Source organism: Chiroxiphia lanceolata, chromosome 16, assembly GCF_009829145.1.
Source record: "Chiroxiphia lanceolata isolate bChiLan1 chromosome 16, bChiLan1.pri, whole genome shotgun sequence".
NCBI classification, from domain to species: Eukaryota; Metazoa; Chordata; class Aves; order Passeriformes; family Pipridae; genus Chiroxiphia; species Chiroxiphia lanceolata.
The window spans coordinates 8,726,484-8,745,621 of NC_045652.1; the positions used below are offsets into that span (position 1 = coordinate 8,726,484).

Here is a 19,138-nt window from a genome sequence, read left to right on the forward strand (position 1 = left end):
ATCAGAGCAGTGCATTCTCCTTATTCCAGTGGACCCCTCAGATTCAGTAATGAAGAATAACTTGCAATGAGATGCCAGGATTCAGAAATTAGCTTCTGTAGTTTTTTCTTCTATTTACTTTACAGAAGATCAGAAGGAAATGTCCTCAGTGGACTGTAATTTGTCCTATGTGTGTTGGTATCACTGCACCACCTGGCAGCTGGAAATGAGCTTGGTGCAGCGTTAAAGCTGCTTGCAAAAACTCCCAGCTTATGTAAAGCAGACATCTTTCTACTCCTTTCATGTTAAAAGATTGTTGATTGTCTGTAACTCTGACTTCCCAGTGTAGGTGTTCTTCTGAAACTCATAATTATATGTTATATACTACAGCTTACTGATATGATTTTATTAAAAAAATCTACCCAGTGTTTAATTTTAGAGGCTTAGCTGTTAAGTAGCTGACAATTAATTTTATACTACTTCCCTGTGACTAGAAAACAAAGCATTTCAAAACTTTGTGGAGGCTGCCTAGTTCAGGTTCTGATTATGGGTCAAATGGACATTTTAGATGGAAACTGGAACAAATTTTTAAAAGGATTCGCAGGAAGCATACTTGAGAAAAGTAGCTGGCAGCTTTAATTATATTGTAGTTTTGCTTTTATAGAGCTTATATTGTGACTCTAAACCACTGAATGACTGCAAATAATCCTGTTTTTGGGGGGTTGTTGTGGTGTTGGTTTTGACCTATCTTTTTTCTTTTCTGTAGGACCATCCAGAGCAAGGAGTGTTGTTTCTTGTGCGAGGATTACTAAATGTGATCCAGGATTATACTTGGGAGGATAACAGCGATGACAAAGTCAGGATTTATACTAATGTTTTGCATCTGCTGTCTGCAATGACTCAAGAAGCATATATCTACCATGTAGATAAAGGTAACTCCTGAGGGGGGCTCTGGGTCCTGGCGTTCCCACCATGCAATCTGTAGTATTTTGTGACCACTGTACCTTGTCAATGAAGATCAATGGTAGTCAGACTTACAGAATGGGTTATTTTTCTATCCAGTTCCAGGAATTGTAACTTAAAATAATCCCAGGAGGTGGCTCCTGAACAGATGCACAGTCTGTTCTTTAAAGTGAATCTGTGCAGAGTGGGTTACTTAGTTTGCACCTGGTGATGGTGGTGCAAATGCTTGTAACTGTGAACTATTCAAGTAAATATTAGAACTTTAAAAATATGGAGGGGTTTTTTTTTAGTCTAAAGTATCAACTTGATTTATACTTACCTTTGGTGTTTCATTCACATTTATTAACAACTCCAGTTTTCAGAATGTAAAACCTAGTCTCCGTTATTTAAGTGATGTATTTGCTGCTTTGAAAGAAGGCTTCCAGTTTTGGAAATTGTGGTGATATTTTATAAAAATCTTCAGAATAGCTAGAAAATTCTAAAGATTTTACATTTTATAAAATAGCTATAATCTTTTTTGCAATAATATTTTGATATGCTTTAAAATTTGAGTCTTCTGATTATAGATTACTAAATTAAGATAGAGTAATAACTGAGTCTTTTAAAGCATACTGGAAGGTTAGTGAGTCAGAGAGGCCAAGCTACTTTGACTTTTTCTTTTAGTTGCACAGAGCTTTCACAGAGAGGCAGACTGGAATATATTCTGCAGTTCTTCTGGTGAATAGTCTGTCAGAGTTACCACCCATGACAAAATATCTCTTGCAGCTAGCAGCACAGAAAATAGCTGTCAGTTGAACTACTACTCTGCAGTAAATCTGCTCTTCAAATGCTGTAAGGAAGTGTGGTTTAGCTGCTTTTTCTTTCACTCAATTTTTTATATGACAAAAATAGCTGCGTAATCCTAAAATGAGAAATTGGAATTATAATGGAGATTATAATGGAGACAAGCATGGAAATATAAATTGTAATTTTTACCCTGTAGTAGGATGATGCACCATGTACCTTAGGTTCTTAAAATCAAGTTTACTTGGAAACAGGGGATCATCTTTTATCTTTTGTGCTTTCTGATCTACCTAGACTACACTTAAATCTATGAATTTCTTGTAACCTATTTCATAGTAAAATACAAATAAAACTATTTGGCCTAGTCCTGCTGCCATTGAAGGTGGTGGCCATACTCTTCTAAAGTGATGGGGGCACTATGTGGAAAAAGTGAAAATTCACACTATATGTTGTTTTGCATTAAGTCTAGCAGATATTTTTGAGCCTGGCTGCATCCAGGAATACACGACTGGCTTTAAGCTAGAAGATTCTTTTCAGTGTTTTGTTCCTAAAATCAAAAGGACATAGTAGGTAGGCACCTAAACAACATTGTTCTGTTTGTGTTTCATGGAGGAGGGTCATTTTATAACTTCCACATGTGGTCTCCTATCAATAGCTGGTGTTTTCAGTAGCAAACAAATGCATAGCTCTTTAGCCAGACCTAAGCTTGAATTCATCTCTGCAGTTGATTCCAATGATGCCTTGTATGGTGGAGACTCCAAGTTCCTGGCTGAAATTAATAAGCTGTGTGAAACGGTGATAGCACAGATCCTGGATCATCTGAAAACCCTTGGAAAAGAAGAGGTATGTTCTTACTCAACTTGATTCAATACAAACCCAAAAGTAATTTGAAGAAACCCACCATCTTTGACCAGGCACTGGTCTTTTTGAAAGCTCCAGGAGCCTTTTAACAGGAGGAAATTGGGTAATTTTACTTGTTTAAAACGTGAATTTGTCACATAGGCAGGCTTGTGGGGGAGACACCTAATGATGTGAGGCAGATGATGCCACAGTTATAATCCATGTTTAAGATGCAGGCAGAAGTTTCCTGCTCAGCTCTGTGCTGCCAGGGGTGGGTCACTGAGCTGACAGGCAGCAGAGGCTACTCTGGCACACCCTGGTATCGATTGTGGCCGTGCACCAAGGAGTGATTGTGCTGCAGTACAGAATGATCACTGCAGAGCAGCACTCTGCACTGAGTGAGCTTAGAGTGAGCTTTAATTAACTGGCTTGAGTCCTGCTGTAGTCTGGTTATGGAAACGTGATGCTCTTTGGGGTTAGAGGTAGCTTTAAATTAACCAGCTTGAGTCCTGGTGTAGTTTGGGCATGGAAAAAATGATGGTCAGTGTAGGATAACTTTTTTTCTTGTGAATTTTTCTGACTATAATGAGCTCTGTATTACAGTTACTGGCCTAAGATAGAATTGGAGACAGTGCCACAGTCACTCCTTTGATGGCAGTATGGTCATACCTAAAATCTGCCCTGTGTCCATCCTTCTGTTGTTTCCTCTTGGCTCTCAACTTTGTAAATCATAGAATCATGAAATGCTCTGGGTTGGAAGCTCCAACTCCCCTGCCATGGGCAGGGAATAAACCATATTTTCTTGCCAGCTGAGTTAGCAGTAACCTGAAATGTCCAATTCTGTAAAGAGCAAAGTGAGAATTCATAATTAATCTACTCCTGAGTAAAATGCAATGAAAGCCACCTATAATTAGTAAAAGTTTCAGACCCCAGACACTAGGATGAAGTCAGGAGAGAGGTATAGAGGGAGGAAAAAGGTGTTTTGTCTAAACCCTGATTTTAGTATATTTGTTCAATATTAAATAAAGAAAACTCCAGCCAGCTTATTTGATTTCTTGATTGGAGTTGAGAGGCTCTGAGGGATCAAATACAGCTTAATGGATTGTATGTGAAAGGCAGGTGACTAATGCTGTCAGTATTACTGAAATAAGGAGAACTCACTGTTCTGTTACTGTACCTGCTTCTGAGATTGAACCCCTCCATAGCTTCCTAATCACCCCTTACTGGACAGCTTCTATTGATGGAAATCTTATGGCTTGGAATGGGAGGGCAGGGGGTGATTGATTGGATGGAATTTTTTAGATAGCCTGTTTGCACAGTAGCCCGTAGCATTTGCCAATACAGAATGTGTTAAGTGATACATATTGGGAGGACACTGTGCTAAGTTTAGCTTTTTCTCTGCTTTTGCTATCCTATTTGTCCTTCCTTGAGCAATTGTAGGGATGGAAGATGAATAAATCCTTTGCCCAAATGCCTCTGCATCATTGTACACACCACCACAGTGAATGGCAGGTCTTTTTCAGAGCAGTAACAGCAGAAAACAACCATTCTAGCCCAGCTAAGAGTGTCCAAGCAGGTCTTGGAAGGAGATTTTTAACATTTTTCAGGACTGGGGCTTGTATATTTAGGCTTTTTTTACATCTGACTCCTATATGGAATAAATCCATGGTTTCTGAAAGGCCTTTTTTAATTGTTTTCTGCTTTCAAGCATAATACTTTGAGTAATGGGATCCTGTGTTGCTTCACTGACGCCGTCGTTGCATAGAAAACTGGATTTAAAGCTAAGCAGCACGGATATAGGTCCTTGCCCTGCCTTTGCCCCTGCAGCCTTGGATTTACTCCTCTCTCCATCCTTACTTACAAAGGGGGAGCATTTGTTTTGCATTGTTGAGTAAAAGTCCTTGAGAGATTTAGATAAAAACTGGGTTTTAAGAATGAATAGTTGTTTGAGGAAGCTGTTGTGGCTGAGGAAATAGAAGTGGTGAGAATACTGTCAGAGATCTCTAATTGTGCTAAAGTGGAACTGGTCATAAAATCACTGTGGTATCTGGATTGCTTCAGTGCTTGTGACCTTTTATTATTCATCTTCTTGGCTGTTCATTTAAATGAACAAGCATCTGATGATTTTGTGTTTTTATTGGTCCATTTCCTTTAAAAGCTATAAAGGAAAATAAATTTTTCTCCCAATAAAATCCTTTCACCAAAATGGCAATTTGGAAGAGAACAATGCATCTTATTGTTAACACAGTGTGGTCTTTTCACAGTATTAGAGAATGCCTCATTTATGTGACAGTGTTGGAATGGAAATTTTCAATTCTGGACAGTTCTGTAAAGTTCAAGCTGTTTCTGGTCATGAGAGTAGCAGTGAATCCTCTCTGTGTGTGGGGAAGACTGGTCTTATGCTCCAGGTTTGCTTCTTGCTGCTCAGTAATAAATGTATGTTTTATTCAAACACGACTTTTGATCCAAATTATCAGGAGCATGTTGTTGTGCCCCTGGCAGTGCCAGGTTAGGGTGGCAGTCTTCCCATGTACTGCATGGTAGATACTGGACTTTTTATAGTAAGTATCAAAAATGGAGCAGGAGAAATGCTCTTGAGGCTGCTTCTTTCAACACAACTGATTTTTAATTTTATATAAACTCACAACAACTTCAGTTGATTTCACATGTGGTTGAATACTTTACCAGAAGCAGAGTTGGACATAGTTCTCTGTGTGGGGGTGTGTTTTAAATTGAGAAGAGGTAGAATTTTTGAAACAGAATGTTACATGAGCCATTGTATGAAAGACTATGCTTTTTTTCTGTTATGCTATATGAAATTTGGACATTACTCTGCTCTTTGGTGGAGGGGTGAGAACACAAGGGGGTCACGTTCTGGCATGATGTAGTTTGTTCTTTGTTTCATTGTCATCAGCATTATTCCAAGGATTATGGAAAATGTGCTGCCTAGAAGGCTGGCAGTTCTTTTTGGTGTGGGAATTGCTAGTCCCATGATGTGTGTGGTTGCCAAATAGCTGAGCTGTTGCTTTCTCCTTGCTGCCTGTGAATACCCTGTGAGCTGGGCTGCCACCCACAACTCAATCTTGCCAGGCTTGGCAGTGTGCTGGCACAGATGCATCCCTCGGGTTGGAGGTCAGTGCCATGTTACACAAACATTGCTGTTCATCATCATAGAAGCCTTGCCTGACACTCCTTGTTCATTTTCTGTCGTGGTGGGATTTCCTGCATACCTGAGCCTGCCTCTCTCTCCACTTGCTGTTGTGTAACTGAGGACGAGGTGCCAAAATCAATTCTGTTATACCTGCCCCAACACAACAGCAGTTAGTGTGCCTCTCATTCTCTTAGCTTGTTTCTGAGTCCTTTTTGAAGGATGATCCTTTTTGAAGTACCTGTGTTTCAAATTAGAAAAAATTTCATCCTTATTTTGAAGAGTAGATTTTGTATTTGCATTGATGTTGCCTGGAAAACCTCGCTAGTCAATACTCAGACTGGAGAACTGCTGCTTTTGTATTCTGCCCAGTAACTGAACTGCCTCACTTCTTGTGAGGAAACCTCCAAGCAATTCCCAGGATCCTCTTTGAAGTTTGTATTAGATGGTCAATGGGAAAAAAAATGAGGTAATAGAGGTTATGTTGTTAATCCAGGATACATGGTGATGTGGCAGGGTGCCTTATGAATAATGTGGCAAAACCTGGACTACCTGGCTGTACCCTTGGTCTGTTTTTCCCTGAAGAGTGTTAGTCCTAAGAGAAATACAACAGTACTATTTAAGCATAGCTATTTTCCCTTTTATTGTCTTTTTGAGTTGTATTTCTGCTCTGTGTTTCTATTACTGGACTAGATTGATCAACTGTACTTCTGTGTCTGGTAGGGAGTACTTCAGTGCTCCCAAATGATGGTTGTAGTTTCAGCCTGTGAACAAGTTTTGGAGCTACTGGGATGGAAATTGCTAATGCAGGTGACTGTTAGAGGAAGAGCTGTCTTCATGGCAGTTTCATGTAATTAATGAAGTGCTCAGGGAACTTTTTGTGGGGCCTTGAGCAGGTCTGGGCATTGTGTGTGTGTGGTTTATGATATGGCAGATTGTCTCTGCATGTACAGATCTAGTGTGTCACATACATACAGTAGCAGTCTGATGCTTCTAGTTTGGGGCATGCTTGGCCTCTTTTCTACTTGGCCAGTTCTTCCATAGCATGGCTTTCTCCTTTTCCATCTGTATCTGGAGGACTGATAGCACAGTGTGTGCCATTTCTTTGATTAATAGCATCTGACCTCTCTTCTGCTGGCAGTGAGAAATTAATTTACTTTCAGTCCCTTAGGGAAAGGGCAGAGACTGCATGGCTACATCAGTACTGTGTCAGGAACACAAAGTCAGAGGTCCCTGCACTTCTCTTACCCCAATCTCTGGCTCGTGCTGCCTGTAACCTTGTCTCTGAGCACTGTGCATTAGCTACCCCAGTATGAACTGAACTGAGAGGGGTAAAGTGCAGTGTTAAGTCCATTAATTGGGGTGCTCAGCTGACAGTTGTGTTGTAAACTAGGACTCCACTGCTGTGGTTTGTGTAAGATGGAGCTGTGCCTTTGTCAGTGGGCTTTCTGGAGCAAAGAACAAAGGACAGCTGCAGCAGAGCAGTATAAACAAATACAACAGCTCAGATGCATCCAATAATAATTCATCCTTTTAACTGTGAAAACTTACTCCATAGGAATCAGCAGAACCTGCAATAGCATTTTAATTGTTTGTTTTCCCCTCACTCCAAATCAGAGTGGGAGCACCCTAAGCTTAGTGCAGGATTGTCTGTGCCCCAGAACTCCTCCACAGAGGCTGGTGCTCCTCCATGGCAGAGTACTATGAGGGAGGGGTCCTCCTCAAGGGCCTTCCTCAGCAATTTTAGGGGAGGTAGCTGCAAATATGGTGCAAATATGTTGGTATAACCAAAGTTGCAGTGAAAGAATAGCAGGGAAAAAAAAAATCTTTGCTTAAATAAATAAATGTAGAATAGACTGCTGGAAAAAAGCCTGAAGTTGCATTAATCTAGATTGATGATAGTGGTCTCTCTAAAATATACAGACCTATGGTGCTCTAAGTGCAAGGCTGGTTGGTGGGAGGGTGATTTCTATGCAATTGTAGGGAGTCTTGAGTTAAAAATGTGTCAGACCTACATAATGTGCTGTGCCAAAGCGATATGAGATGTAGGAGTTTGGTGTAGTTATTTCATTTACAGCAACTTACATTGATTCATTATCATAACTTGTTGCATTTTGAATGGAACTTGAAAACAAACTATGCCTGTATTGTTTGTAACTACTGCTGTGTGTTACAAAATGAGTGCCCTTTGCACTTCTAAGTGTTCAGAGAACCCAGTGAGGTTATGCTGCATGTTTGGGGATGATTATATGGTAATATGGGAATATTTTTGTTTCCTTGTAGACCCTGAAGCGGCAGAGCCAGTTGGCACTCTATTTCTTTAACACTATTGTAGCTCATGGGGATCTAAGAAACAACAAACTAAACCAGCTTTCAGTCAATCTCTGGAATCTTGCTCAGAAACATGGCTTTGCTGACACCAAGACTATGGTAAGGAAAACAGATAATGCAGAAAAATTTTAATTCTTATGATCTTTTGCCACTCTTTATTTGGAAAAAAGTAATATTTTCTTGATCTGAAAAAACCTAATCTCTTTACAAGTTGCTCTCTTCCCCTCCCCCCAAAAAATTATCTTAAAACCCCAACAACTTATTTTTTTAAATGCTTCTTAATGAATAAGCAGCTTCTCTTATTTCAAGTGGTCTGTATCTTTCTAGCAGTTTTAATCCTGTGTCGAGCATTAAGGAACCTGAAAGTGTTGGGTGCTGTAACTTTTTTTCAGAACAGAAAAATAGCTCTAAGAAAAATACAGCATTTTTATTTTGTGGAGGAACTATATGGTGTAAGCTTGGAAAGTGGCATTTGAGAGCCTTTAAGACAGATATCCGTGATAATAAGTAAGAAATGACAAGTGTTCCCACAGCCAGTGAAAATCATGACAGTGTGTATACAAAGATGAAGTGATGGCCTGTGAAATAAGACAAAGACACTAAAAATCTCCCAATCCCTTTCTTTTCAAACCCAGGTGAAAACACTGGAATACATCAAGAGGCGAAGCCAACAACCTGAAATGAGTCACTTTGCAGACCTGGCCCTTCGGCTTCCTCTGCAGTCCAGGACCTGATGGATGTCTCTTCTCCAAGGAGTCACCTGTACAAGGCAGCACGCAGCCAAGGCCAAAAATCACTGATCTAGATTCTGACTGGAGGAGTTCAGTGTGTTTTTACTTAGTGTGAAAGATTTATTGGGCACAGTAAAGGTAAAACTGTTCTGAGTGCAATAATTTAACCTGAATTTGTCTCCAGTTTTACCATAATATAAAATAATATTTTAAATGCTGATTTACATTCAGTAAACAGTATTTTGAACCTCTGTGGTAGTGAAAGCCTTTCAAAATCTAATCTGTTGTAATTTTAACAAAAAAGGAAGAAGATAATCTGCACAAATGAATTCACAGCCTCAAAACTTCATCTCACTTGTAGAATAGTGTTTTTCCTGTGTAGAAAGCAGCATTTCAATATAATAATCCTACTGAGTAATCTCTCTGCCTTGGGATGCTGCCAGCATTTGTTTTATTGGTTCCAGTAGAAGAGAAAAATGGCCGAGGTGTTATTGTTCTAATTTCTACAATACATTTGCACAGACATGTTTATGTTTTCATTTTAGTCCCCTGTTTTGTAAAATGGAAGGAATCTTTAAGTGCTGTCTGCAGATGAAAAAGGAAATGTATGCGAAGTACTCTATATTTGCAAAGTACTCTATCACTGAATAAAACAATTTGCAGTTCATCTGCGTGTTCTGGGGGAGTTTGTGTATACAAATCTATCACCTTACCCTTGTGAAATTTAGTTACATGTACTGATAACTCCTAATAAAATTTCACTCTCACCATTTCTTTCCCACGGTAGGGAACCATGCTGAAACCTTGCATCTATTGCTGCTTTTGCTTAGTGGTAAATTCTTAATGAGCTAAATCCTTACACAGATATTAAGATATATTTTTGCACAAAAATGTTTTATTTTGTTAAGGCTAACTGTTTAGACAGAACCATATATTTAAGGAGTTAGCAAGCTGCTAATAAATACCACCCAAATTATTACACCATTCTTGTCCCATGTTTTTCATCTCCTCATCACTTTGTACCACTCACTGAGTGTAAAAATGTGAAGATTTTACAGAGAACTAAAATCCCTTTGAGTCACTAAGAGGTAGCTAAAAATAAGTTTATTAAATCAGCATTAAAAAAAAAAATCTAGTTGCAGGCATGGCACACATATCTTCAGTCTTTGAAGGAGGCTGTGCCTTGCCTTGTAGAAGAAAAATGCTAAAGGTTTCAAAAACTTACTGTTTAGCTGAAGTGAGGACCCAGCTCCACCAGTGTATGCAGCTGAAAACTTGAACTAAAAGTGCCTCACAAATCAAATTTCTTAAACATTTTATTATTTTATTTCAAGTAAAAAGATCTGGAAAGTAAAAAAAAAAATTGCCTGAATTTTCATTCTTTTTATTACCTCAGGGTTTTAATCTTCAAATTTTATAGATCTAGATGTATATTTGTCTATGTATCCTTTTTTGTTGGCAGTAGGTTGAAATCCAAGACCAATTCCTCTGTGTTGCTTCAAGTCCATTGCTTTATCAAACTCCATCTTCAGAGCCTGCTGTAACTTCTCCTGCCCTTCCCTGTTCAGAGCCATGTTTGGTTTGTTTGTAGTTGCTGAGAGATTTTGGATAGGCCCAGAGCCCTTTTTGAAGCCACCCATCAGTCTGAAAAACTTCATTTCTTCCTCAGAACTTTTAAAAGCAGCTGTACTCCACTGTCCAAACTTCGTATCCTGTGAAGCAAAACAAGGTTAACACTAAACGTAAGTAATAACAAGAGCAAGGAAGATAATTTCTGGCTGTGTACCATGAGAACAGAACCAGCTACAGAAACCTGACAGGGTGACAAAGCTGGGAAGAAGCAATTACTCCACGGGCAGCACCTCTTAAAGGATGTGGTAAAAGAATCACATTAACTCTGTGTGAGTGCATCTTCACTAGCAGTGCAGGTCATTTAACCTGGAGAGGGGTTAATGCACTTTGAGAATCTCCTGTCCCTCCCTCTTTAGGAACCTTGGCTCTTCTGCTTCTCTTTACCTAGCTCAAAGAGCCAGACATCATCTCTTATTCTAAGAAAACTGTCAGACTTAATCCTCTTTCACTGTCACTTTGTATGTTTATCTTTTCATTTTCCCATTGCCTAGTTTGGGAGCTGTTGTTTTCAGCAGTGCTTTGTTATGTTAGTTTTGGAGACAGTGTTCAATCTGCCTCATAAGCTTTAAGTAACATTGGCATTCTCATCCCACTAATTACAACTCATATTGCAAGGGTGCAAAAACCCTTATCCAACAGGACTAAACCTACTGCTCTTAAAGCCTCCCTTCCCTTGCAGTTTCCTGTTTTCTTTGTATTCACTGTATTTGCCTTTCACTATTTTTAGAACTAGTTCACCCCTTCAGGATTTTTCCTTTGTCTGAGGATTCTGGCTCCTTTCTGAAGAGCCAATGTCCAGGTAAAATGATATTTCAGCTGTTTGTGGATAACCCAAGATAAATCATATGATTTACACAAAGCTCATGAACTTCTGGCTTACCTAAGAACAGGCTTCATTATCTACGGGTTTTATTTGACTCCTGAGGAATAGCTACGCAGTCATTTATAAATATTTTCAGCAGGATTGCTACTCCCTATTTTTTCTTTAAAATCGGGGGTGATACTAAATGGAAGAATGTCTGATTATTAATTAAATAGACTGAGCTGATTACATCAAAGGAAAAAATGTGAATTTAGTGGTGTGTTTATGTCAACCTGAAATCCTTCCAACTGAACAGTTGTAGCTTGCATGAAACAGTCATTCTCAGCAGACAGCCAACATGACACAATATTGCAGGCAAGCCCTAGCAGGCTTTTTTAAGTTAAAAAAAATGCATGGCTGGAGTATCACCCACAATCACAGGCCAGAATACCTACTATTAAAAGAGAGCTACCCCTAATCCTTCAGTATTTTTACCTTGTACAAAGGCAAGTTGCTGTCTAAGCCCAGTCTGTGACACAGATGCAGATACACATACAGATACACTTAAGTCACATGCAGATAAATATAAGTCCTCCCTCTGGAATGGGAGGCATCTGCACAGATGCAAATATAATCATGGCTTGTCAAACTCTGTGCATTTTTTTTATGTGAGTTGCTGGCAGGCACTACACACAGCTTTTGCTGAAGCATTTCCAGCTCACTCTTTGTGGAGCTGATGAATTAGTTTTCACAGCTTCTCTTCTTCTGCATGCTACTAAACAGAGACAGATCAGCACCAAGGAACTGAGATCCCCTGCCAAGGATGTCATTTTTCTCAATGACTTCAGACACTATTAGACAGTTGCAGTTCCAGAGTTATCACAGGCTGCCTCCCACTATGTTACATCTACAGAAGTTGTTTCTGGCATTTGTTTGAGGCATATTCCAGCTTTCTAGGCACACTGGCAGTCTTGCAAAACAACTAAGAATCCCGGATTACTAGCAAAGCTTTCTCTCCACCTCAATCCTATTAACCCTGCTAAACACTGCTGCAACAGTTTCCACTACCTGACTGTAAATCTCTCAGGAGGCAGGCTGAGCAGGATGCAAAGGCAAGGAATTAAGAATCATCTTTCAGAGAAGTGGAGGAAAGATGTGGATGCCAGGAGAGGACTGACTGTAAATATCACATGTGTTATCAGTTGTCACCCGCCTTTACCTTTCCACGTGTGCCCCTTTCTGAATGGCTGCAAAGTCTTGCAGATAAGAAATAAGATATACTTCAGTGACTGCTATATCCATAGCCTGGAATTATTTGTACTTCACAGTAAGCAGAAAATGCTTCTGTAGCAATTTGTCATGGCTCATTCTCCAGAGGAACCAGAGAAAATGTTGCTTTTGAGGACTGATGATGGGAATTGGAACACTGCAATGCCAAGGAGTTCACTGTCAGCTCTCAGACTCTCTTGGCATTGTACCAACTTGTTCTACAGCGTGACCTTAACTCTGCAGTCAGAAGGAAGACTGTTGTGCCAAGCCATGTACCTGAGCCACACAGAGAAAAGAGCACAGTGTTTGTACCAGGAACTTGCTCTGGGACCCGGTATTTCCACCAGATCCAGGTCTAAGCTCATACATACCTGTCCCACCTTGGAACTGAAAACCTTTGTTTTGCCAGATTCTCTATCGATTTCTTCTTGCAGAGCCTGTCGCCTCACCTGGTGTGCAAGAAAAGGACACATGCAGCATAAGACACTTCTGTGTGTGAAATGACAACTAATTCACAATGGAAAAAAAAGGGATGTTATAAAATAATTAGTGATCTTCAGAATTTTGCAAGGATAATTAAAAAGTTGCATGTGATCCTTTCCCACATTCAACACGAGAATTGTGATTTTTCTAGTGGTATGTTAAATGAATATTTTGCTGTAACAGATATGTCTGATTTTCTAACTGCAGGTAACAGCTATGCTGAAACTGCCAGCACTGAAGAGAGGCAAAGAAACCTGTATTTAACCTAATAAGCTACTCAGAACTTCTGACATTGACTAAAGCTGTATATTTTGGACTTAACCCACAGAAGGTAAAGTACATTTTAAGCAGACCTTTATTGAGGGAAGCAACAAATCAGGTTTTTGTATCAATTCCTATGTATATACTAAATGCTGACTTGCTTTCAATCTTACACAATTAAGCCAAAGCATACCTTGTCTATGTTAACTTCATCACAGTTTCCTTTTTTTTCCTGCACAATAATTACACCATCTAGATGTTCCTGTAAAACAGGAAAAAAGACTGTATGGTTATTTTTATCCATTCTGGTTAATTAGAATTTACAGAGCTCTTACCATGAGAGTAATTAAAACACTAAGCAATCAGTAGGACTATTCTGGAGCAAGAAGAAATAGTCAGATCTAAGATGAAAATGCCAATTAAGTCTGTGTATTTCTATGGAGAAACCTTCTCCCCAAGAAAGAGATTTTTTTTTTTTTTAACCAAGAAGATGAAGGATTTTTTTAAGTTCACACATTAAATTAGATCTGCCAACATCACTGGCACACACAGTAACGTTTGCAGGCAGAATAATTTCAAGTTAAACTGTTTTGTTAAAGTTAAATTTATACTTGAAGTAAGGGACAGAGAGAGTAAAAGAATATTTTAAAACTTGCAGGTAAAATAATTAAAGGTCTCTCTGAAACAAACAAACAAAGAAGAAACAATCAAGAGACAGCTGCATTGTGCTCGATTGCGGATGATGGTCCCCAAGGAGCTTCCAGTCTGGAAAGAGCACAGGGAGAGGCAGGACACACACATCAAGTGTCTCCCACAATGGCAGCAAACAGGACATTAGTTCCACATTTGAGAGAGAGGAACAGGGAGCTGATGGGATGACACAGAGCAGCCCCAGAAGGATGGGATGGGCCGGATGGGAGCAGGTAAATCAGCAGCAGAGTCCACAGGCAACCATGTCCTGATCACCCTTTCACAGAGTGCAGCCCCTCAGCAACTTTTGCTCCCAGTGACTGGCATTCCTAGATCATTGCCCTCAGCCTTTCTTTGCCAAATTTATAATTAGGATAAGATTTTTGGGCACCCAGTATAACAGGATAAGTAATAAGTCCAGGGTAGTGGTAAATTAGAGCCATAAGCTTTAGACCAGGCTGGAAAAGGTGGCCAAGGGGAAGATCTATTGATACAGTTAACATAATAATCCAAGCATGAAACAGCCAGGGAAATGAAGACAAGGAAAAGATTTGTAACATACTTCTGTCAGCAGAACCTGCTGTTACTTTTTTGAGGGTTTACAGTTTTATTAAAAGCCCTGAATGATTTATCTCTTTTTCCAAAGCTACCTTTGATTTCACCACATGCACGTACAACACACACGCTATTAAAAATGAGAGAACACCGTCTGCAGTAAGGAGAGCTCATGCTCTTGGAGAAAAAGAAGAAACCAAAACCAACCCCCAGCTTACTTCTAGATGGCCTGGTACTGTCTTTTTATATCTATTAAAACAAGGAGGAAAACTGTTGTGACAGGATTCTGCAAACAACTGCAGCATATTTTTTTTTTTTTTTTAGCCGGAAGGTCAAGTGGCAGACAAGGAACGGGGGAGCAGCCCCATCCCTCCTAATTCCCAGCATGGTGCTGACCAGCTGAAGGCTACTGAGTGGAAAAAACCATCACACAGAGGTCTGCCAAGCTTCCCCCAACTCCATGGAAAAGGAGCACCTTCACACGTGGTAGGTTTATGCTGCCTGCAGGCAAACAACTTCTTGCTCCTCTTCACTCTGCACAAATTGACTGTAATGGCATCCAGTGGGAAAAACACCAATCACTGATATTAAGTGGGTATCACTCCACATTGTCTTTAAAACTTACTCTTTTGCTTGCTGCACAAGCCTCACAGAGGATTTTTCAAGGCATGCAGTGTGTGACACACTGTTAGACAGGGATGTTTCAGGACTATGGCACAGCTAAATGTGAGACCAACGTCATCAGCCATTTATTAGTGCAGTGTCTTTAGGCCTGGCAGGAACCAGATTTTGCTAGAACTGATTAACCCAGACTTCTCAATCTTCAGGAGACTTTCTCTTAAGTATTTTTTATTATTAAAGGATAGAGGTGCATATGGGAATGACAAATAGAACGGGTATCACCTTCTCCTCAATCGTTTGCAATGTATTTGCTGTGGTTTTCATTTTAACTGGTCATGCAAGTTTACATGTCATTGTGAGGCTTATCTTGCCTCTGCACAATGTGAGCAGCTGCAAGAATCCAAATAATGTCTAACAGCCTCAAAAAGGCAACGTCAACTTCATTAGAAAATATATCCCAGCAATAAAACCACCTTGTCCTTTGAAAGGTCAAAAGGAGAAAGCGAAGCTAAAAGCCCAAAACATCTGCTCACCTCATGACTGATAAGCACACATTTCCCTCACAAACCCTTCTGAAAAACGCCTGTATCTGGTTCTTCACATAAATCTATATTTAATTATTAGCATTAGGCACCAGGCAGCTGCCAGGTTTCCACAGAACTTGAAGACACTGCACATAAGTGCACACCAAAGCAAAGCACACCACGAATGTGCTGGAGGCAGCTCATGCTATGCCTGCTCCATCTTTAGTTTACAAAAATCTTCATTGATACCTTATTAACCAGTGCTTGAATTTCAACAAGCCAACCATTCAGAGTTTTTCATAAAAAACAAGTGAATGCTGTCTCCCATTACCTACAAATATAAAAACAAGCTCCCGATGACTTACAATGTACTGCTTGTACATCTATTTATTTTCTTGCATAGATTTATTCTTTTAATTAAAAATGTGTCTCCAGGTCTCTAGTTTTCTATCAGAATTTATACATCAATGCTCTAGGCCTAGTCTACATTTAGCATTCTTAGGATATTCTCTAAAGTTTTCTCCAAGTTAGACAACAGGCTTTGCTAAATTTCTCCCTCGTTTGTAACACTATGTAATTCCAGCATTAACAGCAGCAAAGCCTGAGGAAAAGTCTAAAAAACACAGTGAGATGCACTGATGCTGCCAGTGTTACCAACCTGCTCAGGGTAAAGGACGTGGTACTCAAATCCTATTTTATAGGAGTGTTGCCACCTTGTGAAGAGCAACTGAAGAAGAACATTTATGATTTCACACACTCGTTTTCTTTTTGTGCCAATACTTGCTGTTAGTTGTAGTATTTACATTTTCATGACTGAACCAGTACATGATTACAGCACCAGGCATTAAATGACACTTTCCCACGTGTCACAACTAAAATCAATATGCTAAAATCAATACATCAGCTAATCCTGTTTCTCAATAGTGGGGGTCCTCACTGACTTCAAATATTCTGATCAGGCAGAACAGCCTGCAAAGTAGGGAACTGTACCTAAAAAGCTTTTGATTCCTTAGCAGGAGGGGGCAAAGCTGCCCTCCTCTTTACAACTTACCAGTGACTCATTCCCTGCATCTTCTGTAATGATCTTCGTCTTTTTTGTATCTGTTTCTGAACCTGGTTGTTCAGCCAAGTCCTGTGGTGGGACTTTTTTTCTTTTTTTCCCTTTCCTGTCACAGAGCATGTGATCACTACTGCATAATGCCCCATCCACAGCATTCCCTGCTACACGCTCAGCTCGCTCCATTTCACTCCCTTTGTTCTTTTTATTTCTTTCTGGTAGTCTTATTTTTTGGTTTTTAGAGGCACTATCATTGTTTAAAGCAACTTTTGAATATGTTGTTTCCTCCTCCTCTTTGTGAATCTTTTTTTTCTTTTTCTTCTTGGTGACTTCATTACTACCCTTGAAATTCTTCCTGTTCTTTTTTCCAGACAGCTTTTCTTCCTCACAGTCAACTTCTTGCTGTGCTGGGAGATACTTATCAGGAATGCTGTGATTGCAGTCTAGCTGATCTTCACATGTTGAGGAAGAAACACATTTGCTTCTGTTCTTGTTCTTCTTAGTCTCTTTGATACTCCCAGTGTCCTCTTCCTCTCTATTTGTCAATGTAATTTCCCAGGAATTCTGCTTCTTCCTTTTTCTGAAGTCACTTAATGCAATGGGCCTACCAGGAACTCCAGATATGTTGCCCTTATTATCTACTAGTAGTAAAAAGGAGTCAGACTTATCCTTCTTCTTCCTCTTCTTTTTTGTCACACAACTCTCCCCATCATTCTGGACATTATGTGTGTCATGATTTTCACCTGTAAAAGCTACTTCTTGTGAAATGCATTTGTGGGGCTTTTTACAAACTCTTTCAGACTGCTTTTGTTCACTGTCCTGGATGTCCTCTAATGAAAAAGAAGAACTGCCTTTCTTCTTTTTTTTCTTTGTTACCTCACCATCCAGTTCCAAATTCAAAGCAGTATCCTTTTTGGTTTTTTTAAAAGAAAATTCAGTTTTCTTAATATCATCTCTAAGACAATTTGAAAGCCCCATGCCACTACTCCCATTATCCTCCTCTAATGATGAATGACAAGGGACTTTTTTTTTCTTCTTTTTGAGAATTTTAATTTGTTCCTCTGATTCCTTCTGAAGTTCTGAATCCAGGTGACCTTTTACAATCACAAAGCTTTCTGACTGTGCTTCTTTGAGCAGTTTGGAGCCAACTTTCTTTTTCTTGTTTTTCTTCTTCTTGTTCTTTGGTTGTGATTGGTCTAAACATTCATCTTTAAAATGTACCTTTTTCCTTATTTTTGTTTTTGTCTCAAGCCTGTCATCTTCCTCGATTTTAATGACAGTTGGAACATCTTCCTCAATTTTAATGACAGTCTTCACATTTTTCTTCTTCTGTATAGGTTCCTCGTGCAATTCTTTTCTCTTTTTCTTTATTATCATTCTAAAAAATGAAACGAAGATGTCAGTAAACTGCTTCAGAGAGATGATACAAGCCCTCCTCTATTTGGCTTCCCTTTATTCTGAACCTATTCATATCTCCCACTGTCCCTGCCACTCTAATTTCAGTCTGCTTTCCGTTATGGGGGAAACAGAACTGCACAGAGCCCAGAAAATACTGTCTGCTGGGGTGATTTTTTGTCTTGTTCTTTACCATAACTTGTCCTAGTCAGTTGGTAACTTTCTATTTGTTTTTCCTTTTGACAGCTGCAGAGCTTGACATCTTTACAGTAATACCTACCCTCTACAAATCTTTCCTAAATGGCAAAACATATACATATATACACACACACACACACATAGACAGATGTACAGTCAAGACGGTTTTCCAGATACCTATGACTTTTCACTTATTTAACACTGAACTTCACATCACTTTACTGCCCACTCAGCACTACAGGATCCTTTCAAGGCACCCGAGTTATTACCTTAAATCTGCTTCTGTCTGCGATTTCTCATCCTTGCCCTCGGTCTCCTCTCTCGGGACACTCGCACCTACCAACAGGTCACACCAGAGAAGCCTCTGGCACTCGCTTGGTGACACTCCCCGCTTTTGCTGAGAAACCTGTTTATCCCTACTTGTTTTCCCATCTTTTAATCAAAAATTAATCCATGGGGACTTCTATAAGCGCCGCTTGCAAGGCATCCTGTCAAAATCCTGCACAGGAAACCTAAGTCTGGTAAAGAACCGTTTTACCAACCCCTGCCTGTCAGGGCCTCCCCCCGGAGCCGCGGCAGCCCCTGCGCCCACCGACCCACCCCCACACCGCGGCCAGGGGGGTCCCCCCCGCGCCGCGCCCCGCTCCTGACCCCGTCCCCGCCCGTGCTGCCCGGGGAGCTCCCCGGGAGCGGCGCATCCCGGCCGGGCCGTGCCCGGGGCGGCCCCGCCGACCCTCACCTGCCGCCGCCTCGTGCAGCGCCCTCCGCCCCGGAAGGGAACGCGCCGGGCCCGCCCCGCCCCGCGCGCGCCGCCGGAGCCGTTACCGCGGCAACGCGCGGGACGCGGCCCTGGCGGCGACGGGAGGGACAGAGCCG

The 19,138-nt window shown here is 40.4% G+C and overlaps 3 protein-coding genes across 7 annotated transcripts in view; 2 read left to right on the forward strand and 1 right to left on the reverse strand.

The window, feature by feature from the left end:
• Positions 1-9,577, forward strand: part of VPS35L (VPS35 endosomal protein sorting factor like) — a 49,745-nt gene extending 40,168 nt beyond the window's left edge. For all 3 annotated transcript variants that reach the window (XM_032703745.1, XM_032703742.1, XM_032703743.1), the window contains 4 exons: positions 746-911; positions 2,450-2,568; positions 7,997-8,143; positions 8,680-9,577. In XM_032703745.1, coding sequence (XP_032559636.1) covers positions 746-911; positions 2,450-2,568; positions 7,997-8,143; positions 8,680-8,778 — 531 coding nt within the window. In that variant the 3' untranslated portion in view covers positions 8,779-9,577. The remainder of the gene's footprint in view (positions 1-745; positions 912-2,449; positions 2,569-7,996; positions 8,144-8,679) is intronic.
• A 283-nt stretch (positions 9,578-9,860) lies between these two features.
• Positions 9,861-19,048, reverse strand: KNOP1 (lysine rich nucleolar protein 1). 3 transcript variants are annotated; one of them, XM_032703752.1, is made up of 6 exons: positions 18,532-18,845; positions 17,959-18,047; positions 16,664-17,928; positions 13,416-13,484; positions 12,850-12,927; positions 9,861-10,487 (listed from the first exon to the last, which is right to left on the reverse strand). In XM_032703752.1, exons 2-6 carry the CDS (start codon positions 18,044-18,046, stop codon positions 10,176-10,178), a joined length of 1,812 nt encoding a protein of 603 aa, XP_032559643.1. In that variant the 5' UTR covers position 18,047; positions 18,532-18,845; the 3' UTR covers positions 9,861-10,175. The 3 variants fall into 3 exon arrangements, with proteins under 3 accessions (XP_032559643.1, XP_032559642.1, XP_032559641.1); XM_032703751.1 differs by lacking the exon at positions 18,532-18,845 and adding an exon at positions 19,002-19,048 and having other exon boundaries at positions 16,664-18,047; XM_032703750.1 differs by having other exon boundaries at positions 16,664-18,047; positions 18,532-18,844.
• IQCK (IQ motif containing K) overlaps positions 18,186-19,138 on the forward strand; it is a 37,220-nt gene continuing 36,267 nt past the window's right edge. Inside the window, exons 1-2 of the mRNA XM_032704317.1 lie at positions 18,186-18,223; positions 18,818-19,131. Coding sequence (XP_032560208.1) covers positions 18,186-18,223; positions 18,818-19,131 — 352 coding nt within the window. The remainder of the gene's footprint in view (positions 18,224-18,817; positions 19,132-19,138) is intronic.

Coding starts and splice junctions, on each gene's coding strand:
- KNOP1 (XM_032703751.1), bottom strand. CDS start 18,046: ATGATAATAAAGAAAAAGAGAAAAGAATTGCACGAGGAACCTATACAG. Junction 12,928..13,415: donor ATGAAGTTAACATAGACAAG/GTATGCTTTGGC, acceptor CTTGCACACCAG/GTGAGGCGACAGGCTCTGCA. Junction 10,488..12,849: donor TCAGTTCCAAGGTGGGACAG/GTATGTATGAGC, acceptor TTTGCTTCACAG/GATACGAAGTTTGGACAGTG.